Genomic DNA, 25,958 nt, shown 5'->3' with positions numbered 1-25,958 from the left:
TCACTGTCATGCTTTATACTTTCTACTACTTTTATGAATTCCTAATAATATATAGACTGTTTTGCACGTTGGTAAGCTTTATATAAATGTTAGCACTGTACCCAAATCCTGCCGCAACTTGCTTTTTTTGCACAATATTATGTTTCTGGGATTTAGTTATATAATAACATGTAGCTCTAGTTCATTTATTTTCGTAGCTACTTTGTATTCCCGTGAATGAACATACCAGCATTTATTCATCCATTCTCCTGTAGAAAGCTTGTTCCTTTCTCTTTTTCTGTATTTTGCTATTACAAACACTGCTTCCATGAACATCTTTGTACATACGGGAGAGTTTCTGTAGGGTATAGACTTAGATATGTGTTTAGGTATGTGTTTTCAAGTTTACTTGGAAGTGGATTCAGAGTCCCCTCCGGTGATGTTTAAGAGTTCTCACGTTTCTATATCTTTTCTCAAATCTGATATCGTCAGACTTTAATTGTTTTTGCTAATCTAACGGTTATGAAATGCATACTGGGGTGTGGTTTTGAATTGCATTTCTAGGATTACTAGTGAGGTTGAGCCTTTTTCATACATTTCTTGGACTATTTCTACGTTAATTCTTCACAGGGATCCTTGGCCTCGGACGATGCTGACAATGTAGGTTGACACAAGAGACAGACGGGCATACAAATTCCTAAGGGAAACTAAGGCTGGAAGCTAATCCTTCCAAGGTGAACCAGTGGGCCTCACTCAAAAGTTACTTTCCCATTTCCCAATGCCAATTCTTTGATTGAGTTACCTTTTTAGTGGAGAGAACCTGGGCTTTGGAGTCAGACAGACTTGGTTCAAATCCAAGATGGGGCTCTTTCTACATGTGATGGTGGGCAGGTTTCCCAACCTCCCAGAGCCCCAGTTTCCCCAGGTGTGAAGAGGAAAATAAAGTCTCTCATGCAGTTGGGGGAAACTGAACGCAGTGCAAAAAGCACCCAGGACAGTGTCTGGCCCACGACTCGCAATCATTCCCTCTGTTATTCTGTGAGATATGGGAGAGACGTGAGCTGAAGCTCCGCTCATTTCCTTCACCCTCTGCATGCCTCAGTTTCCTGCACAGGGAAAAGTGTCACCACCATTTGCACACAGAACATCAGACCACAAAACTGAATAATCTTCAGAGTTAGAAAGGACTTTGGAGATCACCCAGTCTGGTGGTTCTTAACCTTTCATAGGGTGATTTAATGAGCTGATGAGAGGCTAGTTCACTTTGGAAAAATGGCACATATGCTCCAAACGTTGTGATGACTGCAAACTTTCTGAAGGATGGTACCCACTCTTTCATTGTTACCGAAAAACACCATTGTCATGACCTTATATGAAGGACTTTGTATAAGGACATGGCTTTGCAGTAAGTACTGGTTGGCTGGCTAATTGCTAAGGGAAGATAATGCTCCTGTGTAACTAATATTTTAACCTAGAGTTTGGGAGACTTGCTCACAGATAAGTAAATAAGCATCTTTGACAGAAATTTAACAGACTCAAGAGGGGAAACCCCCCCCCCCCCACAAAATCCCTGTTCCCAGGAAGCCAAATCCCATATGGAAAACTATATACTCTCAAGCTGCCAGCCTGAATCTGAAGGCCCAGTTTGGAAGTGAGCCCCAAATGCCATTTAAGATGTAGTTCTCTGTGTTGCTGTAAGCACCAAATGTGTTTCTTTTTTTTTTTTTTTGGCTTTTAACACTTGGAAACGCCAAACAAATTCCAAGTGTCGGCAAACTGTCTGCTGCCGCAATCTGGTCTCTGCCCACACCGGGCTGTCGAAACTGCCGTTAAGGGAGCTGGTGGCTCCTGCACTGTCAAGCCCTGTGGCCTCCTTTCGGTCTGCATTTTCTCTGCCTGTGGGTAGCCTTGGATCCTGGTGACCCCTCCCCACCTTAGTTTCCTAAGTCTGCTACCTTGCTTTCTTCAGGCTGTTCTTGGACCTGGGAGTCCTCTTCCTTCATCTCATGATGACACCTCTTTGTTGGTCCTTTTCCTGGGCTTCGGCCCCACCCATGACTTCAGGGGCCACTAGTCTGCCAGCGTACCCCGCAAAAGCCTCTTTAGTTAAGACCTCTCTTCTGAGTTCCACGCCTGCATCTCACCTACCTACCACTGTTTCCATGTTGAAGCCTTTTTGCCTCTGAATTAGTCCAGGACGTCTTAGTCTGTCACTTCTAGTATCACCTACACACTTGATGACAGCCTTTTGCATCATTCATTCATTCGACGAGGATTTACTGGGCCCCAGCTATGTGCCAGGCCCTGTGGTAGGCACCCCAATCAAGGAAACTGATTTCTGGCCCAGCCCTAATGAGAGAAGGAGGCTACTCTCTGAGATAAAGTCCAAGCTGTGACTCTTTCTTCGGAAATATTCTATGCCCCCCTCCCCTAACCTCTGCTCACTTAGGACAAGACCCCACTGATGAGGGACCATATTTGTTGTCTACGTGTCTTTCTTCCCTTCTTTTAGCTCTTCCTGCTAGTGACCTCATCCAAGATTGCAAATGCAGCTGGTGATGTATGATCAACTGCTTACAAGGTTCAGGACTCCAGCCAATGATGGCTTTCAAAAATCTCACACGTCAGAGAAAATATCCAGAGGAACTCTAAAGTCGCTGGAATAGGGACAGTGGCCCCCAAGCCCGTCAGCCCCGGTTGTCTTCCTGCACGCTGGGGGCACTGAGCCACCAGCAGTGGTAGAAGGGCCAAGACACACCTGACTGCAGCGCGGGCTACAAACCATATTCCTGACGGTCGACTAGCACATCTCTTCAAGATATATATTTCTCCTCTCTCTCAGAGGAAGTTGAGGCGATCGGTTTTGGCAATCGAGAGGAGCTGACCTTCTTGGTCCAGAGTAGGGCAGTAAGGATAGTCACTAATATTTAATGTGCATTTACTATGACACAAGTATGCTACATGGTTTTCATGCTACATGGTGTTAAATGTTTTATATATATTATTTTACTTAATTCTTCCTATAACCTTATGAGGTGGGCATACTATTGTGCCTATTATATAGATACAGAGACTGAGGCCCAGAGAGGTGAGTAACTTGCCTAAGGTCACACAGAGCGTAAACAGTCGAGCCTAGATTGGAACCCAGGCAGTCGGGCTGCAGGGCCTGCATTCCTAGCCACTCTGCTCTGTTTCTCCTCTAATTAGATGATAACACAAGCACCTAATTCCCTGGCAACCTTCCTCCAATGGACGAGCCTGACACAGACTCTCATTTCCATGGACAACCAAGTGGGCGGCATCTGGCACTCAACATTTTCAAAACTGACCCCATTATTACTTCTCTGACATTATCCTTGTCCTGTATTTGTTAAAAGCATCCCTAGCTACACACTCCCCTCAGAGTCAATTTTTTTTTTTTTTGCTGTACGTGGGCCTCTCACTGTTGTGGCCTCTCCCATTGTGGAGCACAGGCTCCAGACGCGCAGGCTCAGTGGGCATGGCTCACGGGTCCAGCCGCTCCGTGGCATGTGGGATCTTCCCGGACCGGGGCATGAACCCGTGTCCCCTCCATCGGCAGGCGGACTCTCAACCACTGCGCCACCAGGGAAGCCCTCAGAGTCAATTTTTAACATAAAAGTTTGGTGAGGGGAAGAGGTATCACATGTACATGCTACAAAGTCCAACAGTCAAGTAAGTTTCCCTCCCATCTCTGTACTCCTGTGTAATGTAATTGAATTATGTACTCCCCAAAAGATATGTTGAAGTCCTAACCACCCTACCCTGCATCTGTGACGTGAATGTAACTTTATTTGGAAACAGAGTCTTTGCAGATGCCATCAAACTAGATGAGGTCATTAGGGTGGCCCCTCATCCAGCATGACTGGTGACCTTTACAGGAAGATGGAAATTTGGACAGAGAAACAGAGAGAAGACAGCCATGTGAAGAAGGAGGCAAGGATCGGAGTGATGCTGTCACAAGCTAAGGACCATGGGGGCTACCAGAAGCTGGAAGGGAAAGGAAGGATCCGCCTCCAGACACTTCGGAGGGAGCACGGTCCTGCCGACACCTTGATTCTGGACTCTAGCCTTCAGAACGGTGAGACAATAATGACTGCTTGAAGCCACCCAGTCTGTGGTACTCTGTTACAGCAGCCATAAGAAACCGATATAGCCAGGTTTCTAATTCCCCTCCTTGGTATGACTCTGGTCATTGGTTTCATACCTACCCTCTCAGACACAGTCTGAGTACGGAGAGCAAATACTCATGTATATATTTCACACAGGGTGACATGTCATACACTATTCTTTATGACCGTTTTCACTTGATAACACACCAGGACTAATCTTTTAAATTGTGGTAAAGTATATATAACATAAAAATTGACCGTGTTAACATCTTAAGTGTACAGTTCTGTGGCATTAAGTACATTCACACTGTTGTGCAATCATCACCACCATCCAGCTGCAGAACTTTTCGTCCTCCCAAACCGGAACTCGGTACCCATGAAACACTAACTCCCCAGGCCCCTCTCCCCCACGCCCACCAGGGCCACCTCTAACACTGCTCCGTCCCTCCCCCACCGACATGTGCCCCCAAGTCCTGCTGCTTCTACCTTCTCTGTTTCTCTAGCATCTCTCCATCCCCTCTGATTCTGCATCACTCTGGCTGTCAGCATCTCTCACCTGGATCTCTGCAAGAACTTCTTGACTCGAGGCCCCGGCCCACCTCAGCCCATCTTCCCTGTCACCACCAGCCCCCCTTTCTAAAATACAACTCTGATGTCAGTCCCATACTTAATCATCTGTGATGGCTCCTACCTCCTGCAGAATATAGTCAAAAGTCTTCGGCGTGGCATACAAGGCCCTCCCTGGGCGGAATTCAGCCCGGCTTTCTGCGCTGTAGCCAATGCCCGGTCCAGGGCCTGGCCCACAGGAGGTGCTCAGAGCCGTGTTGGTTGAACCCTGTGTTCTCAGTTTGAATTCCTTGTTTCCTCCAACACACATTCTCACCTTGCCCTTTACATACATGGTTCCCTCTGTGTGGACTTATTTTTTCTAATGCCGTTTCTCCATTCCTCTCCTAGCTTCACCTTCTCTACCTGATAAATCTGTTTGTTCTTCAGTATTCAGATTAAACGGTACCTCTTGCATTTCGAGCTCTCCCAGACCTAGATCTTTACTGCCTTCTATTAGAGCGTTTACCAGATTTTTCTGTAATTCCTTCGACCTCTCTGCCCACCCACCTCCAGTCTAACTCACAATAGGCCAGGTGCACAGTGGGTGCTTGGCCTGTGTCTGCTGAGTGCAGGGCGGCCTCGCCAGCTCGGCTCCTGGAGCTGTGCTGTGGCCTGTCCCTGACACTGTTAGGGAGGACAGCTGAGCCCAAGAGCAGCCCTCCTGGGGTCAGGAAGAGGGCAGCTTCCTGTCTCGCAGGAGGCGCTAATGCACTGACATCAGTGCAGGGGCAGCAGTGGTTCCAACGGGGTCACGCGGGGGCTGGCAGCACAGGCTTAATGCCCGCTGGAGGTGAAGGAGCTGGCATCGCGAGGCTGCACTTCAAGCCGGAGAGGCTGGGGAGCAGCAAGGACAAGGGCTCTCCAGGGGAGAGGAGAGCGTGGGTCCGGCTCTGAGAGGCTGGGGAGCCTTCCAGGGCCCCACAGAGCCGCGTGCAGGGCCCAGGTGCTCGGCCTCTGCAGGTGACCTTTTGAGGGAGAGAACAGGGAGGCCCAGGTCTGAATTCAGGGGTCGATGTGGACTTGACCAAGGGAAATGGCTGGCGTGGGTGCGGCTCCAGATCTCCCCCCACCCCCCAGCCCCCAGTTTTCTCCATAAGCCACTGGCCAGGATACCAAGTATTCCTTTACAGCAAGCCTGTGACACTGTCCCTTCCTCTCCGAGGTCCCAAGGTGCCCTGCTCTTTTCTCCTCAACTCCTCTCTACCCCAGACTCTGTTTCACTTTCTTTGTAGTACTCAGACTCTGTGAGATTATTTTGCTAATCCGTTGGCTACTGTCTATTACTGGTGTCTCCCCAGCAGCAAGTAAGTACCAGGGACTCCGTCTCCTCTGAGCCCAGAATAAGACCTGGCTCCATACAGATGGGGCAAGGAATGGGTGGAAAGCATCTTTCCTTCTGGCACCAAGGGCTGGAATTCCCCTCATCTGGGTGATCCTCTTCTTAAAGGGCCACGGGTGCTTACAGGAACGGGGACCAGTGGCTCCAGCAGCACCAGGCCTGCTTCCTATGTGATGGGCAGCAGCTGGGTTTTCCCTGACTTGGTGTCCCTGGGTCCCACACAGGTTCTGGTGGGCCATCAGCACCCAATACATTTTCGGCCCATGTTTGGCAAATGAACCCGAACTTCCAGCTGTCCTTACAGGGCTGTCTCAGAGGCACCAGAATTTCACTTCAGGTGCTGCTGTGGCATAAACTTCGCCTTAGAACCTACCTTGACCCAAACCAGACAAATAACAAAACCTATTAACCTCAAGAGGTGCCAAGGAGACCTGGGAAGGGTTAAAAGGGGCAGCAAGCAGTGGTGCAATTTTTAAAATTCATATGTGACCTCTTACTGAGGTTCCCCACCCCACGAAGCAGCCGTCACCCCCGTCTTTACAGGGGATGAACCTGGCCCTGTGAGACGGGCAAGGTGACCTACCAGAGGCGACCCGTTAGAAGGCAACAGACCCAGGTGAGAGCATCTAGTGTGGGGTTTGGCCTTAGGCGCTCAAAAACAATGTACCAGAAGAGCAAAGGAAAGAACATAATGACCCAGGTCTCCGTCCTGATACTCTTAGCATCCTATCACCCCAAACATCCATTCTGGACTGCTCCAAATCTGGTTTGAATCTAAGAAACGCTTGCAAAAAGATGAACCATTTCCTGGAGTGAGCTCATCGTTCTAACAACCCCCAGTTCTTGTTGGTAGGTGTCGTTTATCAGCTCAGATAGGATTTGAGAACACCCCTTACTATCGTTATTTTAACACAGCCTCACTCTGGAGCAGAAAAACTGCCCCTTAAAAATATGGGGAAAACAACAGTATTCACTCTTTGTATTTCTGAAATGTTTCAAAACCCGTTATTAATAAGAAAATGTACAAAGCCTAATAAGAAAATGTACAAACTGCTCCAGGATGTATTATTTGTTCTTTCCTTTATTCTCACTTCCCTCCTCCCCCACTTCCCGAAGGACATGAAAAAGAAAAGAAAGGGCCCAAATTCCCAGGTTTCAATGATCTGATACTTTAATTAAGGAAGAATAAATGGGTCACCTCTGTCAGCTTACAATCTGCAGCTGCATTAAATGGTGTTCCTTTGGTATAAACCCAATAGCCATGGTGAGGCTTTACTGTAGCAGAATAAAGACAAAAGCAGAGCTCCCATAGGACTGACCAAGGTCACTGTGAAAACCAGTGTAGCACTAGCGTCAGACCTGGAATTCCTTGACTCTGCTTGCTCTGTCCCGGCTGGTGTCCAGGCTGCCTCCCCACGAGGAAGCCTCAGCCAGCTGGTAGGTAATTACATGTGCTAACAGTCACTGACACTCCAGCTGCCAACACCACGTCCCAAGTTCCCGCATCCGTTAGAACACCAAACTACCCACACTTTTCTAAGGCTGATTACGTAGAGAGGTATGTTTGGCTCCAAATGAGTCAGAACTAGGAGCCTGCCTGGCAACTTTGAAGATGAATGTCTGGGAGGGTAGAAAGACAAGTCCACTTGCCAAGTCCTCCATCCTACACCTCATCTGCCTCACAGTAGCTGTGTGACCTTGGACAAGTCCCATAACCGCAACTAGCCTCAGTGCTTCTATCTGTAAAATGGGATAATAAAGTCTGCCTTGCGGAATTGTTGGGGATGGCACACCATGAAGACTGTTAGTGCAAGGTGGGCGTCCAATACCTATTTGTTGGCTATCTGAATGAACAAAACTTCTTTGATCCCATCCCCTGAAAACTGGAGACAGTAACTCCTACTTCACGTCACACTAAATGTGATTGGGAGATATATGTATAGATGTATCTGTATGTTGACCAGACTGAAAAATAGGTACTCTTTAAAAAACAAAAACAAAAACAAACTGGCTCATTGTATCATGTACTGAATTTGGTCTAGTTAATGGAACTTGTCTTACACTTACGATTTAGGAAAATTTGTAATGAAACACTATATTTTAGTTTTCTCTTGGAATATGATTTCCAAATGATGAAAATTTGGCTGGAACAATCAATTCGTATAGTTTGTACACACAAATCATCATCCTGGAGACAAAAGAGTCAAGAATTGCGAGGTAAATCACTAAAAATAGCCTAGAGACTCAAGTGGAACTCACTTCCTTTGTTTCGCTGCTCTGTGTGCATCTTGGCCTGCCAGGTGATCACAATCACATCCCGAATGGCAGGGCTGATGCCTCAAACTGGACAGACATTGAAATGGAAATCCTTGGTGTGACTGTCAAACGGCACATATCTGGTCACTAGACCATGTAGCAGAAGCTCTGTGTTGGGGAAAGAGCATAGAGATGACAGCAGCCCTTGGAGCTCCTGTTCAGTCTATGGAATTAGCATATGAAATAGAAGCGTCTGGAAGAAGGTTATCAGCATCCACCAAGAGGGCTGACTCTAGGTCTAGGGTGAGGACCAGAAAAGTTGGTTATATCTCTGGGTGTCTGGGTTTGATATTCGGCTCCTAACTCTGTCACTTAGTACCTGTGTGACGTTGGAAGAGTTACCTAATCTTGTTGGCCTTGATTTCTTCCTCTGTAAAATGGGGAAGCACTACCTTCCCAGAGAGCAAGAGTGTTTGAGGCTCATGTGAGAAAGTGTTAAGATAAAGCAATACCGGGACTTCCCTGGTGGCGCAGTGGTTAAGAATCCCCCTGCCAGTGCAGGGGACATGGGTTCGATCTCTGGTCAGGGAAGATCCCACATGCCACAGAGCAACTAAGTCCGTGCACCACAACTACTGAGCCCACGTGCCACAACTACTAAAGCCCACGTGCCTAGAACCTGTGCTCCGCAACAGAAGCCACCGCAATGAGAAGCCTGCACACCACAACAAAGAGTACCCCCACTCACCGCAACTAGAGAAAGCCCGCGCAGCAACGAAGACCCAACACAGCCATAAATAAATAAATAAATAAATTTATTTAAAAAGAAAAGATAAAGCAATACCTAGGTATGAGCCTGCATTATTACTGCAGGGATAGTAGAGGTTTAGGGTAATGTTCACTTCCTTTTAGTCATTGTCTGTGTGGGTCCTTCATGTTCATGACCCTGCTTTGTGCTTGCACCAGTCTCCGAGGGAGCTGCTATTATTATGTTCATGTATGGGTGGGGAAAAAGGTCCAGAGAGGTTAACGAGCTTGCCCAAGGTTGCACAGCTAATTATCCATGGTGGTAAGATTTGGACCCAGGCAACAGGACTCTGGAGCCCAGACTCCTAACCTTTAGGCTGTGGGGTTTCCTGAGAGCATGACAAACAAGAAGTGCTTTGTCGGCAAGAGTTAAGGAAGCATCTTACTTTCCCTGCCACCCAGCAGTTTCAGGTTTGCTGCAAGGAAGACAGCTGGAGTCTGAAGGTCATCCCAGGTCGGAGCTGGGGACAGTGAGCACGGGCAGTGGGAGTGAGCCTGCAGGTAGCGTAGCCATGCCCATGAAACAGGAGGCAGGAGAGTCTGGTGGGCAGAGGATGGGCTTTGGAATACGAGCTACAAGGATCGCATCCCTGATATCTTCACCTATAAGCTGTCCCAGCAATGGCTTCCCAATCTGTTAAAATGGGAAGCTTATACTAACCTCAGGAGGCTGCTTCAGGGCTCAAAGGAGACAAGTAATGAATGCAAATCTCTTGTTGCAATTAATAACAGGCACATAGTAGGTGCTCAATAAGTGGCTGCTCCCTTGTCTCTCTCCCTGAGACCTCTTGTTATTCTAGGTGACAAGATGTAAGGGATGGTGGCACAGACAGATTCTGTTTAGACAGAAACCTGAAGAAAGTACAACTCAGTGGTTAGAACTATGGGGGCCTGGGGGTCTGGGCTGCCTGAATTCATATCCTGGCTCCACCACTTACAAGTCCTGTGACCTTGGGCATGTAACTTAACCTATCTGTGCCTCAGTTTCCTTATCTGTAAAGTGGGCATAATAATAATGCCCACTTCATACAGGTTGGAGAATATTCGATATTAATTAATCTGTGTAAAGCATTTAGAACAGTGCTCAGCTTATGGTAAGCTTTCAATAAATCTTGCTGACGTCCATCAGGCCCCTGCATGTTCCTGGGCTGCGGGGCATCTCTGGGCCTTCAATGGGCTATACTTCCTACTGCAAACCCTCTCTTTCCTTGAAGACCTCCAATCATATCCTGGAAGGGTGGACATCTCTGCAGCCTGGCCACATCACAGACTAGATGAACTTTAGAGGAAGGACAGTGTCTCATCGGGTGGGCAATGGGGATTTGAAAATGGTGACAATGATCACCTGGACAACAGTGCAGGGAGTCAAGAAAGTACACCACATATGCACACACACCTATGTCTGTGTGTCTGTATTTTCTGCGTTTAGAACCAGGTTTTGACTCAACTGAGCGAGTTGTTTCCTTTCTTTCACTTTGGATAAATGTGAGCCCCCCTGCATGGGGTCTCTGAGCAGCCTGTGAATAATTCCCACCCTGATGCAGGAGAGACCTGGATGCAGGCGTGAGAGATGGTGGGAGAGTCGCTCCATCCCCGTGCAAGTGAAAAAGCACAGGCGGGCTCTGACCCAGCCAGAAATTCTACTCTGCAAGGTTTTGCTAGAAAACTACAGGAAGACAATAATTTACTTCTAATGGAGAGAAAGAGAGAGGGAAGGAGAGGGAGGGAGGGGGAGAGGGAGGGAGAGAGAGGAAGAAGTAGAATAGAAAAGAAAGAATATGAATCGAATCAAGGCACACCGATATCTTGCAATCGAAGAATCAGGAGCCTTCCCACAGAGCCTTGCTCCTGTCCTCCTCCATCCCTGCAACTCGAGGAACCTGGTCATTGTTAAGCCGGCGTCTGTCCTTTAAACCAGCGAAGCCTCTCAGCGACGGCAAGGCTGCCGGCGCATACCGCCCCAGGCGCAACCAGCCCCGAGCCCCACGGGCTGCGGCCGCTCTCCCTGCACCCGGACACGGGCTGGGTGTGCGGGGAAGGGCGCCCTCCCTGCGCCCCGCCGCCCCCGATCTCCCGCCCGCCGCCCTACCTGAGCTGGCGCGGCTCGCAGTCCACGCCGGGCAGCAGCAGCCGGGCGGCCTGGCGGACGTCGTCGCTGTCCATGGAGAAGCTGCGGCGGTGGCCGGCGTGCGCCACGGCCACCCGGATCCACTCCATCAGTGGCGGCAGCACGAGGAAGGGCCTGCGGCGGGGGAGGGAACGAGACGCGTTAGGGGGGCCGCGGCGGGAGCTGCCGGCTCAGACCCACCCCCACCGCTCATCGCCGACCCCCCCCTTCCCTATCCCCACCCCCTTTTCCCTGGAGACCCTGTCTCTCAATTCAAAGTGGGAGGACCTTTGGAGACATCCGGACCGCACTGGTGACCTCGGGGCAGGCTCTCCTGAGTCTTTGGGCCTCAGTTTCCTCATCTGCAAAACGGGGATAATGTGACTGAAAGGCCACGATGTGACTCTTCTGTGAGTGTAATCTTCCTCGGCGGTCATGTGAACATGAAGGAGATGACTCACTTAAAGCACCATGCACAAAGTCGGGTGCTCAGTATAAAATCCAATCAACTCCTGGGGTTTTTAGGACTTGGGGCTCCCCATGGTGAGGCCAATCGTAAATCGTCCTCCAACTCTCTCTTCCCACCCCTAGCTGCTCCCTGTCATCATTCTGGAGCTCTCCCAGGCCTCAGCTCTGCCCAAGCACCAAGCCGCCAGCAGGCTTTAGCGTCTGGAAACAGAGGAGCCTTCCCGGAGAGACGGGGCAGCCCAGAACTACCAGCAAAGGGCGGGGGAGGAAGGGGCGGCACTTTGGGGCCTCGGCCACACCGCTGAAGCTTTGGGAAGTCTCCTGCTCCCACGGGGCTCAAGGGATCACAGCAGTGGTGCAACTCGCCGCCAGAATTCACGAGATAATGCTTAAGGCTGAACTATAACTTTCGAAGTGTAATACATTTGTGCCATCTTCTTATTTCTTCCGGTGATTATCATAAACTCCATCCTCACATTAGGATTGAGGGCAGGGGAGCTTTTGGAAAATACTGATACCTGAGTCCTATCCCAGGAATTCTGATTTAATTTATCTAGGATTGGGCTGGACATTGGTAGTGTTTAAAAACATCCCCCAGGTGACTTTAACGCACATCAGAATTCTCCGGAGGGCTTGTTAAAATGCAGATTGCTGGGCTCCACCCCCAGAGGGTCTGATTCAGTAGATCAGGGGAGGTGGCCAAGAATCTGCCCTTCTAATGAGTTCTGGGGCCATGCTAATGCTGCCGGGCTGGAGGGGCAAACTCGAAGAACTTCTGCTCTAAGGTATGGTATAGGGCCTGAGAATCACCTGATTTTGAGTGTGTGTGTGTGAGTGAGTGTGTGAGTGAGTGTGTGTGAGTGTGTGTGTGTGGTGGGGGATGCAGATTCCTTGGCCTTATCTCCAGTGATGCTGATTGCATAGGGTCCACGAATATAATTTTAATAAGCAGCCCATATGATATTGATTTAGGTATACCAAGGGCCACACTTTGAGAAACGCATGGTGTAGATCAAACAGGTGTCCTACCATTCAACATGGTTATGACCAGGGTGAGGCACATGGGGCGCCTGGGTGCAAAATTTAAGAGGGTCAGATCAAGTAAATATGTTCTAGCAGCCCTCTTGCCTCACCCTAGCCCCGGTGGTGCTATTCAGTCCAGCATGGCTGCCACGGGAGGGAGAAAAGGTGGGTAAATAAAGGGTTTCTTTACCCAAGGCAGCACCCCCCTCACAGTATGTAGATGTCACGAGCTTCCCCCCCAGTTTTGGTGGCAGGTTCCAGTTTTCTTAGAAAGCAACCTATTTATCCAATGTTAAGATTAAACAGCTTTTACATTCATCTCAGTTAATCCCGTTCATGATCTCATCTAAATGCTTAGGACCAACCTACAAGCTAGTTATCCATTTTCTAGATCAGGAGAATGAAGTTTATTGAGGTTAAGTAACATGCCCTGGATCACAAGGTTAGCAAGTACGAGAGCTGGGAGTCAGACCCAAGACATTTGACTACATAGCCTATGTGCTATAACCCCATGTGTTTCCCATCCACGTTCTCTTGTCCAACTTCCTTCCCAGCACCAGGGGAAGCCGATCTCGTCTTGGACCTTTGATGGCATGCCATTTTCATTCCTGCTCATGCAGCTCAATCCCCTGTCTGTAAGGCCTCCAGCCCTTTAAAAAGCCACACCCCACTTAACCTTCAAACCACAGTTCGAATCCCACCTCTGCCTAAACATTTCTCCTGAGGACTCCTCCCAGCATGGACCCCTCCCATGGTAGCCCTCACCCCAGTGGCCTTACCCATCAGCCTTGCAGATTCCGCATTACAATGTAAGCTCCATGGGGCAGGGACCTGGAACTGCTGGGTTCACCGATCCAGCCCCATCCCTACTCCCAGGGCAGAGCCTGGCAGGCTGTGAGCACTTAATAAATAATGTGTTCATGAAATGGACTAAGATTTATCAATTCCTTACTGGGTGAAACAGATAAAATCAAGCTTCTGGACCCATGGACCTGTGGGGCAGGCTCCCTGGGAATTTCTGCCCAGATCAGCCTGCTGCTTAGGCTGTCGTCCTCATTCTCTCAGTCTCTCCATCACCCAAACCTAATCAGGTGCTCAATAAACACACTGACTTGAAATTGAATTGGATTCTACAGTCTCAGGTGAGCAGGACTTATTTTGGTCACCATGTCTCCATTGCTGCTAAAACCAGCCCCGGGTACTCAGAGAATGCCCCTCTGGGTTGTATTTTCAAAGGCAGCACCCCCAAGGCCTGGTCTGCCTTTCTTTTGCTCAGTGCCCCCCAAAGCATAGCCCACAACTCCCGGTCCCTGGGGGCGCTGCGTCTCTAGCACAGACTGCCCTTCAGCGGTTGCCTTTCATGTTAGATGCTGAGGCCCAGGGCACACAGCCAACTTCTGATGAATACCAAAGAGGAGAAAAAGAGGCTCTAGTGCCTTCAAAATAACACCTTTACCAAGACAGCCGGCGAGCAACAGAGTAAGAAACCTTGAATCCCAGGATTCCGGCCTCTTCTGGAATTTTCTATGTACCTATTTTTCCCTTTCATCATTGCCTTCTTTTTGTCACTCTGACCTCAATAGTTCATAAGCTCATGAATTCTTTGCCAGCAACTCATCTAAAAATCTTCTTATCTTGGCTACTCAGAAGGAAAGAAAAATAGTATTATTTGTGATGTTTCTTTTGGAGGAGTTGGAGATGGGAAAGAATGCTAGGGTCTTGAGTTAAGGAGAGGGTGGAGAATACTGTATTCTCCTGATATATTTTTTAAGACAACAATGTTCCACTGGCTACGGACTTTGTTCTGAAGTTGTCTGTAGTAACTAAAACCTAGAGGAAGCCCAAGAAGCTCATGGCTTAGTGAAGTAGATTCAACCTCAGAATCTTGCAGGGTCAAGGGTTGGGGGAGGTTAGGAAGGGGTTGTGTGTGTGTGTGAAAATTGCCAAGGCCTCAATTTGACCCCCAGAGTTTTGGTTCAACAGGTCTGGGATGGGGCCTGGGCATCTGTATTCTAAATAAGCTCCTCTGGAAATTTGGGAGCAAGCCAGGTTTAATAACCCCTGAGCAGGTGGCCTGAGGTGAACGGAGGGGAGACACGGTCCATTCAACAGGCCAGTGGCCATTAAAATTGTTGCTATGGTCTTAAAAAACTAAAAATAGAGTTACCGTATGATACAGCGATCCCATTCCTGGGCATATATCTGGAGAAAACTATAATTCGAAAAGATACATGCACCCCAATGTTCACAGCAGCACTATTTATGATAGTCAAGACATGAAAACAAGCTAAATGTCCGTTGACAGATGAATGGATAAAGAAGATGTGGTACATATGCACAATGGAATACTACTCAGCCATAGAAAGAATGAAATATTGCAATTTGCAGCAACATGGATGGACCTAGAGATTATCATACTGAATGAAATAAGTCAGACAAAGACAAACATCACATGATATCACTTATATGTGAAACCTAAAAAAAGATACAAATGAACTTACTTACAAAACAGAAATAGACTAACAGACATAGCAAACAAACTTATGATTACCAAAGGGGAAAGGGGGGAAGGGATAAATCAGGGGTTTAGGATTAAAATTACACACTACTATATATAAAACAGATAACCAACAAGGTCCTACTGTATAGCACAGGGACCTCTACTCAATATCTTGTAGTAGCCTATAGTAGGGAGGGAATCTGAAGAAGAATTACTTGGCTGTGAGCCTGGGACTGGCACAACATTGTAAATCAACTATATTTCAATAAAAAATTAAAAAGAAGTAAACCCTAAAAAAAAATTGTCGCTAAGGCTTTTGAAGAGAAGGTTTGTAGGAGTGGGACCAGAGGTTCTAGAAGGGAAAAGAAAGCCTAGATGGGTTTCTTGCAGGGTCAAGAGAACAAGTCAGCTCAGGAAGGTTGTTGGGCCCAGATTCAAGAAGGACATACATGGGCGGGGCCTTTCTAAAATGCTGAAGACAGAGCTGGTGATGAGGGTGACCACCCAGAGTGGAAAGGGAGTCTTGCGGGGGAGGGGCTGGGTGCTAAAGAGGATGGTGGGGTATGTGGGAGAGCCTGGTTTGTTCAGGATTCTGAGGAACTGAATTCTAGTCCTGAATCTGCCAAGAGCTCACAGCAGGACCCTGGTTCTGGTCTGTCAAGTTCTGGCTCTCAGTGTCTTCATCTGTAAAGTGGGTGGGTTTGGATCTGAGGGTCTATTTCAGGGGTTGGCAAACCTTTTCTGTAAAGGGCCAGGTGGTAAATAGGGTTTATGGGCCATACAATTTCTGTTGCAACTACTCAACTCTGCCATTGCAGTGAGTAAGCAACCACAGACAATACATACATGACAGAGCTGGCTGTGTTCCAAGAAAACTTTATTCACGAAATCAGATGGTGGGTCACAGTTGGCCAACCCTGGGTCTGTTTGATTCCTTCCTACTCTGAAATTCTTTGATTCTATCAAAATAGTCAGCTGCCTGGGGACTTAGGGTGAGTCTAGTGTGCAGATCAGGAAAGATGGGAAGAAGCACATGAAGGTCCTAGCAATGGGCACAGAAAGCTTTGGAGAGATTAGAAAATAGGACCCTTCCAAAAAGAGGTCATGGTTGGATCTGGGGAATATTGAGCTACAGGCATACTCAGAGGAAGAACCTTCAAGGATAAAACTCAAACCTGGCCATGGGTGTGTAACTGATAAAATGTCATCTATTAATAGCATTTTTTCATCCAACAATCCTTTAGGGAGCACCCACATTGCAGGTATGCTTCCAGGAGCTGGAGATGGAGTGGAGAACAGGATGCATCCATGTTCTCATAGAGCTAACAGTCTAACAGGGAGACAGATAAGAAACCCATAAACTAACAAGTAATAAAGCAATTACAAACTGTGATCAGTGCCAGGGTGCTGGGATAGAGAATAAACAGGGTTGACATAGGTTGGTGGGAAGGCCTCTCTGAGGAGGTGACAAAACCTTGAATATGTGAAGGAATTGGCCATACGTGAATGTGTGTGTATAAAGATGGATGTTCTAGGTGGCAGCAACAGACTGTGCAAAGGCCCTGAGGCAGAAGAGACCTTTACAGCTCAACCAAGGCCTTTCACACACATCATGTCCTCCAGGACAGATGGGGCAGCCAGGACATGTGTGAGGAAGGATCACTGTGGTTGGCTGGATAATGGCCCCCAAAGATATCCGGTCAGTTCCCTATGAATACTGATAGCAAAAGAAAGTCTGCAGATGTGGCCCAGCTAAGGATCTTGAGAAGATTAGCCTGGATTATCCAGGTAGGCCCTAAATGCAATCACAAGGGTCCTTATAAGAGGGAAACAGAAGGAGATTCAACACAGGTGATATGGAAGCAAGATGCTCTGCTGCTGGGTTGAAGAGGAAAGAAGGGGCCACAAGCCAAGGAATGCAAGGGATGCAGATTTAGAAGCTGGAAAAGATGAGGAAATGGATTCTTCCCTCAGAACCTCCAGAAGAAAACAGCCTTGCTGACATCTTGATTTTGGCCTGGTGAAACTGACTTTGGACTACTGACCTCTAGAACTGTACGAGAATAAATGTGTGTTGTTTTAACCCACCAAGTCTGTGGCCATTTGTCACAGCAGCCACAGGAGACTAAGCCAGGGTATTGACAGGGTCGCTGCAGGTGAGGTTGGAGACATGGGGGTGGAGAATGTGAATCAAGTATTAAAGCTGGGAATGGGGGCATTCACAGGGCTCTGGAATTCATCTCGGATGCCTAAACTGCCTTGTTCCTGAGGTCCAAGCATTACTTGTTGATATGGGCTGAACTGTGTCCACCCCAAATTCATATGTTGAAGCCCTAACCCCCAGAACCTCAGAATGTAACTGTATTAAAATGAGGCCATTAGGGTGGGCCCTAATTCAGTGTGACTGGTGTCCTTATAAGAAGGGAGACTGGGACACAAAAAGAGACACAGAGGGGCAGCCATGTAAAAGATGCAGCAAGAGGGCGGCAGTCTGTAAGCCAAGGAGAGAGGCCTCAGAAAACACCAAACTCGCTGACACTTGGATCTTGGACTTCCAGCCTCCAGCACTGTGAGAAAATAAATTTCTTTTGTACGAGCCACCTTTTTTATTATGGAAGCCCCAGCAGACTAATATGCCTGTGGCTTGACTTACATTTTGCCCTGCCCTTGAGGTTTTAGTCTGTGGTAGAGGAGCTTCTATTGGAAGCTCACACTCTTTACAGTGTGATGGTTTTCTGTTCATTTCCTAGGGACAATAGTGGGTAAGTTAAAGCCATTTGAAAGCTGTCCCATGCGGAAGTCAGAAGTTTGGGCTTTGGAGACAGGCTGACCAAGAGCTGGATTCCAGCTCCACCTTCAAGCTGTGTGACCTTGAACAAAGGACAGTTGTCCCTTGGTATCCATGGGGAATTGGTTCCAGGACCTCCACAGGTACCAAAATGCTCAAGTCCCTTATATAAAATGGCATGGTACAGTTGGTGCTCTGTATTCACAGGTTCTGCATCTGCAGAATCAATCAACTGTGGACGTGGACCCCACGGATATGGAGGATGACTGTATTCCGATGGTCATGCCTCACTTCTCTCACCGGGAAAATGGGGATAATAACAGTACCTATGTCAGAGGGTGTGGCTGACACAGTACCTATGTCAGAGGGTGTGTAAGGGCCCCCCAAAATGTCCACATCCTAATCCCCAGAACCTGTCAATGTTATCTGATGAAACAGAGTTTGCACATGTGATTATGTTAAGGATTTTGAGTAGGGAAGACCATCTTGAATTATCCAGGTGGGCCCCAAATGAAATCACAAGCCAAGTTAGAAGAGGGAGGCAAGAAGGTCAAAGGAGGGAGTAGATGCGACAACAGAAGCAAGTTGGACTAATGCAGGAAACGGGCCAGGAGCCACGGCACACAGGTGGCCTCCAGACGCTGGAAAAGGCAAGGAAGTAGATTCTCCCCCGGAGCCTCCAGAAGGAACCAGCCCTGCCGACACTTTAACTTTAGCCTAGTGAAACTGATTTCATACTTGTGACCCCCCAGACCGTAAGATCATCAGTTTGTGTTGTTTTGAGCCTGCACGTTTGTGGCAGATTTTTTCTTTTTAATTAAAAATTAAAAAAAAAATTTTTTAAGTCTTTATTGAATTTGTTACCATATTGCTTCTGTTTTATGTTTTGGTTTTTTGGCCACGAGGCACGTGGGATCTTAGCTCCCCGACCAGGGATTGAACCCGCACCCTCTGCATTAGAAGGTGAAGTCTTAACCGCTGGACCGCCAGGGAAGTCCCTGTGGCAGTTTTTTACAGCAGCCATGGGAAACTAACACAGAGGGTTATTGTAAGAACTGGATGGGATGAGGTCCATGTAGCCTGGTGCCTGGTACCAGGAAAGTGCTCATAAGCGGTAGCTGTCATCATCATCATCACCAACGTTGTTTTTAGCATCAGTCAACCTTCTCTCTGCCAGATGGAAGAAAAGGCCTTGCTACACAGAGCAACGCTTGCGTCTTCTCTTTTCAAATCAAAGCAAATCTCTGCAGTTGCTCTGCCTTTCCTTTATAAATTGTGTGGCCCTGACTTTTCATGTTTGTTATTTGTTAAGTCTTTCTTTGGCTGGAGAGGAATTTAGATATTTGACTGTGGTTTGGGAGGCTCATAATTTCAGAGAAACAGGGAGTGAAGGACGAGCAGCAGCACTGATAGTAGACAATATCCAGTGCTGGTTTCTATAGCAATATTCACTGTAATCTCACTGTAGTTGTGATACCAAAGCTAGGAAGACGATGGCAGAAGTCAGAGGTGGCCATGGCTGGTTACTATAGTGACAGCCCAACTGTGCAAAGTATGGTGGGCTTGCCTGAGGGGTGGTTCCTGCAGACAGCCTGGAGTAGGAGGCGGCAATGGTGTAGGCTAGGTCAGAACTTCCTGAATATTAATGTGCATACGAATAGTCTGGAATCTTTTTAAAATGCAGATTCTGATTCAGTGGGTCTGAGGTAGGGCCCGAGATTCCGCATTTCTATCAAACTCCCTGGCAATGATGCAGCTGCCAATCTATTGACCACATTTAAATAACGAGGCCCTAGGAAGTATTATGACTCAAGCCAGAAACCAGGGACGGTGAATTTGGTTATCATGTTTAAGGGGGAGAAGGTGAGGCAAGGAGGGAGAGAGCTGCAAGAGGGGAGAGAGGCCCAGGAGACAACAGAAGGGAAGAAGGAGCTTGTTTGTACCTGGACCTCCTGATTAAACCTGGGGGCTCTGTCGGATTGGCTGAACCTAGGTCACAAGACTGCACCAAGCTGTAGGGGAGGCTGGGAGAACAAGTGTTTGGTGATTTCGGCTTTTATTGGGGGAGGTGGGTTCTGCCTCCCACCACGATTCTCCTTTAGTTTTCCAGTAATCTTATGAAACATCATATCCCATTCTTAGGGAGTCTGTTATGAGCTAAGCTCCCATCCCATTGTCTGATAGGTGTTTTGTATTCATGACAGTGTTTAGCATCATCCCGGGAATGTAAATGCTTAAAAAATACACTTTGTGATAGTTGATTTTATGTGTCAACTTGGTTAGGCCACAGCTACCCAGAGATATGGTCAAACATATATTACCCAGATATGTAGTCCGGATGTCGCTGGGTGTTGAAAGTATTTTTTAGATGAGATTAACAATTAAATCAGTGGACTTTGAGTAAAGCACGTTGTCCTCCATAAGGTGGGTAGGGCTCATCCAATCAATTAGAGGCCTGAAGAGAAAAAAAGACTGTTCTCCAAAAAACAGGGAACCTGCCAGCTCACTGCCTTCAGATCTGAGCTGCAACGTTGACTCTTTCCTGGATCATACACACAACCTAGTGGTTCTGCTTCTCTGGAAAACCCTACCTAATACAAACCTGCAACGGGTGCCACGGGAATTAATTATTTGCAGTGATGCAGCCTCCTCTTCCTACGATGATCCCACCCCCTTCCGCATCATGCACAATTGGCAGGGGCAGGGAGGAAGCTTGGGGGTCGGATCACACAGAGGACCGCTTCCCAGTTTCCCAAGTGTGCAGACACATCCCTTGGGAACTGAGACAAAGGCATCATGGGTAGGGTACGGTCAATGCTTTTAGGGAAGGGTAAGCCATGCTATACCAAAGGACAAGTCCCTTGCTGTGTGGAAGTCCACCCCACCAACGGGTGATTATATAAATCCCCCGAAATGGGACAAGTGCCAAGGGGTACTGGTGAGGAGGTGACTTCCCCTAACAGTGCCAGCAGGTGCATGTGACTGACCACCCAGCCTTCTTTGGCTTTCCTGTCACACATTCCGAAGAAGGTGATTTAGGGGGCTGCGGGGTCCATGAATGGAGCGCGGAGGTGCAAGCAGAGCAAAAATGATATACAAATAGTAACAGTGTCCTCGCTGCGGACAAACAGCTGCACATCCCCCAGCCTTCATCTTCCCTCCCACCCTGGAGAGGAAGGTCTCCTCCTCCACACACCCCGCCCCCCGCTTCCCTGGGCACTGGCCCCATCACTGCTCTCCCGGCGGTGCCATAACTCAACCTCCACTTCCTCTCTGGACTTTCCCATCAGCATTTAAACACGCAACATGCTCCCGTCTCTCACAATTTGAATAGGAGAGGAGAAAAACTGATGGAGAGTAAGAATTCACAGTCCTCCAGGAATTTCAGTCTCGGTTCTCCATCTAGTTTTCAGTCTTCAGCAGGGGGAGCTCAAAATCACCCGGGGGGGCTTCCCTGGTGGCGCAGTGGTTGAGAGTCCGCCTGCCGATGCAGGGGACACGGGTTCGTGCCCCGGTCCGGGAAGATCCCACACGCCGCGAAGCGGCTGGGCCCGTGAGCCATGGCCGCTGAGCCTATGCGTCCGGAGCCTGTGCTCCGCAACAGGAGAGGCCACAACAGTGAGAGGCCCGCGTACCGCAAAAAAAACCCCCCCAAAAACAAACAACAACAACAACAACAAAAAATCACCCGGGGAACTGGTTGAAATGCATAGTCCTGAGTTCCTGCCATTTGCTGGGTGTGTTCGTTTCCTGTCGCTGCTGTAACAAACTACGCAAACTTGGTGGCTTAAAACAACAGACATTTATTCTCACAGAGGCTGGAGGCCAGAAGTCCAAAATCAAGGTGTCCCCAGGGCTGTGCTCCCTCCAGAGGATCTAGGGGAGAGCCCATTCCTTGCCTCTTCCAGCTTTTGGTGGTTGCTAGCATTCCTTAGCTTGTGGCTACATTACTCTAATCTCTGCCTCTGTGTTTATATCACTTCTTCCTTTGTCTGTGTGTGTCAAATCTCCCTTTTCTTATAAGGACACTTGTGATTGGATTTAGGGCCTACCCAGATAATGCAGGATAATCTCCCGGTGTCAAGACCCTTGACTGAATTGCATCTGCAAAGACCCTTTTTCTTTATAAAATAACATCTATTGGTTGCAGGGGATTAGGACCTGTTTTCTTTGGGGGCCACTATTCGGTCTACTAACACTTGGCATCTATCTGCATCTAGTCCATTCTCTGCAGGGGTGTCTGGTGACTACCTGAGGCCGAGACTCTCAGGTCTAGAGAATGCCAGCTCTGAGCTGAGGGATGCTCGACAAGCCCGAAGTCCTTCCTCACACATCATGCAGGGCCCAGAGACCAGCCTGCACCTCTCCTCTGTAGGCTGTTGGCTACAGCACAGCCGAGCCTGGCTTAGGGGTGCAGAGGCCTCTGTGGTGGGAACCTGATCTCAAGTGAGTAGAATGATGATGGGGCCTAGAGGGGATATAAATGGCCCTGGGAGGGAAGCCGTGGCTTCAGAAGTGGGGAAGCCATAGGGTCTGTTGGACGCTGCCGCAGAACCTTCCTCGCAGCCTTGGGTACAAAAGATAAACATCCGGGAGGTGGCAAAGGCTGCACAGCTTCATATCCGAGCAGCAGAGGCTCAAGAAACCTAAAAAGGCAGGGCCTGGCCGCATCAAGGCCGAGAGGCAAAAGCCAGAGATGGGCTCCCGGGGTCATCTGAGCCTGCCCCTGCCTCCAAGAGGATTATTATAGAAGTCTCCAAAAGGCAGCACACGGCCTAACAAAGAAACCCACTGCATCTTTGAATCTAATGCTGGTGTGGTGGAACGGACACACAGCCTGAAGACAGAAGGGCCCTACATTTGAGCCCAGGCTCCATCATTTGCTGTGGGACCTTGGGCAAGTTACTGAACTTCTCTGTACCCCAGTTTCCTCCTATGTAAAATGGGAGAAATAGTAAGGCTACCCCACAGGGTTGTTGGGCATATTAAATGAGAGCATCCCTGTAAGGTGCTGAGCACGTAGTAAATGCTCAACAAAGGGAGCTATTATTGAGGGCTCATTACATGCTAGGCATGGTTCTGAGCGGGTTCCTTTCATTGGTTCATTAGATAATGACTAGAACCATAAAGTAAGTACCGTTATGATCTTCATTCTACAGATAATGAAAGGAAGCACAGAGAGGTTATGTAACATGCCTAAGGGCAAGCAGTTATAAGCAGCAGTACTGGGATACACATGCAGGCAGGTGGACCCAGCCCTGGGGCTAGTAACCATGTCATTTCCAGGCAGAGGCTACAGTGTACCCAGGCTGGGTGTGGCTGGAGCTGAGATGGAGGGGAGATAGTGGTGGAGGGAGGTAGGAGGTAGGACAGGTAGGAGGCAACACTGGAGAGAGACAGGAGAAGAACCACACAGGGCCTTGTAACTCCTGCAATAAAACTGTGAACTCCTAATACTTTAATTTTCCCTGAGAATTGCAGTTGGAAAACACAAAATCAGAAACATCAAAAATGGGTTGACAAAAATACCTCTGAGAATGCAAAACAATGGGTTCACCACAACTGTTTGTTTAGAAAGTTAGTGGAGAATTTTTTATACTCTGGCTGAGACTGCTTGGGTCCCTTTATATGTGTCCTCTTCTTCCTTAGTAATAAAACCCCCAATCTTCAGTCCTATAAGCAGGACTACCCAGCTTCCATTTTTCAGCCTCCCTTGCAGCCAGGAGACTGGTTCTTACAAAGATATAAGCAGAAGTTTCTTGTGAGACTCTTAGGAAAGTTCCTAAATAGAGGAGGCCCAACTTTCTCTGGTCTTTTTCCATTCTGCTGACAAGAATGTAGACATAATGGCTGGTGCTCAAGCAGCCAAACTGAACCATGAGGTGGAAACCACATGTGATGACAGCAGAGCAAAAGTATAGTAGAAGGATGATTGGTTAAGTGGCCATACCTGCCCTGGATTCTTAATTCCAGACTTAGTTTATACGAGAAATAAGCTTCTATCTTCTGTAAACACCTGCTATTTGAGTTTTCTGTCACTGATAGCTAAATCTAATTCTAGGTGACACTCATATCAGTTTCCATAACATTTATATTAAATCTCTATTTTTCCTTTATTGTGTCACCATGGATTTGAGTTTCTTTCTGTTTAGCAAAAAAAGACAGAAACATTTCTTTTCAGTAGTTATCTTCTAAAGACTACAAATTTTAACCTTGAGATTGTATTTGTTCCCAGAAACTACATTTATTAAAATATTTGTCACAGTGAATTGTTTGTTCATTTAAAGCTGTAAACTATGTCATAGGAAGTTGATTTTGTTCATCAACCTTGCGAAATTTTACTGACAATGGTTTTGAGCTTGTCAAAATTAACCTAAAAAAATCACAATATAGATACTCTTGGAGACAGAAACATATCTCAAAGTCTTTATGCTTGCAAAAGTTCTCTTGTAAGAAATTAAAATTAAAAAGCTATTTAAAAATAGCTAGCTTATGTTAGCTATTTTTCCTCAACTTTATTGAGATAGAGTTCACATACACCAGAGTGTAAGTGTTAAGTGTACAGTGTGATGCTTTGATACACATATTTTATGACTACCACAGTAGGGTTAGTTAACACCTCCATCACCTCACATAATTACCATTTTGTGTTGGTGGTGAGAACATTTAAAATCTACTCTCTTAGCAATTTTCCAGTATATAATACAAGATTGCTAGCTATAGTCGCCGAGCTGTACATTAGATCCCGAGAATTTATTCCTCTTATAACTGGAAGTTTGTACCCTTTAACCAACATCTCCCCAATTCCCCCACCCCCAGCCCCTGGCAACCACCATTCTACTCTCTGTTTCTCTGAGTTCAGCTATTTTAGATTCCACTTATAAGTGAGATCATACAGTATTTGTCTTTCTGACTTAGTTCACTTAGCATAATGCTCTCAGGGTCCATCCCTGTTGTCACAAATGGCAGGATTTTCTTTCTTTTCCTCTTGGCTGAATAATATCCCATTAACAGATCAATTAAAACACCATGCAGAATCTCTTCCTTCACACAAAGAAAGAGGAGGTAAAGTGAGGCTGGGCATAGTCTAGAGGTTCCCCTACATGCCCTTGGTGTCTTTGCCACTGGGCTGTGGCTTTGAGAAAATGATATTCTAGTTCTCTTGTAATAAACCCCTTGAACTCACATTCCCCTGCATTTGGCAGTCTGACAGGATGGATTAAATTCATACTCCAGCACTGATCAATCAGAACCCTACTTATCAAAACACAGACTTAAGACAGCTGGTTCCCCGGGCCTCCATGGAATGACTCATGCATTGAGTTAGAAGCATGTTTTGGAGCAGGCTCTGCCGCTAACTAGCCACGTGACTTGTGTGTCTTGAGGCTTTTGGGCCTCCCGTATACTCACAGTAGAGTTAAGAGACCAGAGAACCCTCCCTTCTAGCTTAGAATAATAGTATAATATTTTGAAATAAAGAAAGAAATAACATACTGCCACGAGGAAGTTGGGGGGGAAAAAGGCATGAAGGGAGTTTCCAATAGAACTTTCTGCTATGATGGAAATGTTCTGAATCTGTGCTGTCTAATACAACGGCCACAAGCCACTGTGGCTACTGAACCCCTGAAATGTGGCTGGTGCCACTGAGTAGCTAAATTCTAATTTTATTCAGTTTTCATTAATTTAACTTTAAATAGCCACACGTGGTTAGCGGCCACCTTACTGGATGGTGCAGTTGTAAGGAATGTCCTTCAGGTCACTATAGGTCCAGACAGGAATCCTGGTGGAAGTGGAAAAAGGGCTACAGTAGATATTAGGTAACCTAATTTTTGACTCTGTCTTCTTTCCATTATCATGATCTACATCATCACCGTTGTTATCAGGATTTTATAGCATCTACTCAAGTGCTTACAATGTTTCAGGCTCTGTGCAGAAAGCTTAAATGTGTATTA

At 47.4% G+C, this 25,958-nt stretch overlaps 1 protein-coding gene across 2 annotated transcripts in view; it reads right to left on the bottom strand.

The window, feature by feature from the left end:
• ABTB3 (ankyrin repeat and BTB domain containing 3) overlaps positions 1-25,958 on the bottom strand; it is a gene marked incomplete at both ends in the record, with an annotated part of 305,359 nt that overhangs the window by 58,646 nt on the left and 220,755 nt on the right. For both annotated transcript variants that reach the window (XM_082850526.1, XM_082850527.1), the window contains one exon: positions 11,210-11,362. In XM_082850526.1, the coding sequence (XP_082706652.1) occupies positions 11,210-11,362 (153 nt within the window). The remainder of the gene's footprint in view (positions 1-11,209; positions 11,363-25,958) is intronic.

Source organism: Leucopleurus acutus (genome assembly GCF_964270905.1).
Source record: "Leucopleurus acutus genome assembly, chromosome: 11".
Classification (NCBI taxonomy): domain Eukaryota; kingdom Metazoa; phylum Chordata; class Mammalia; order Artiodactyla; family Delphinidae; genus Leucopleurus; species Leucopleurus acutus.
The sequence above is the reverse complement of the archived record's forward strand: the minus strand, read 5'-3'. Positions and strand labels throughout refer to the sequence as shown.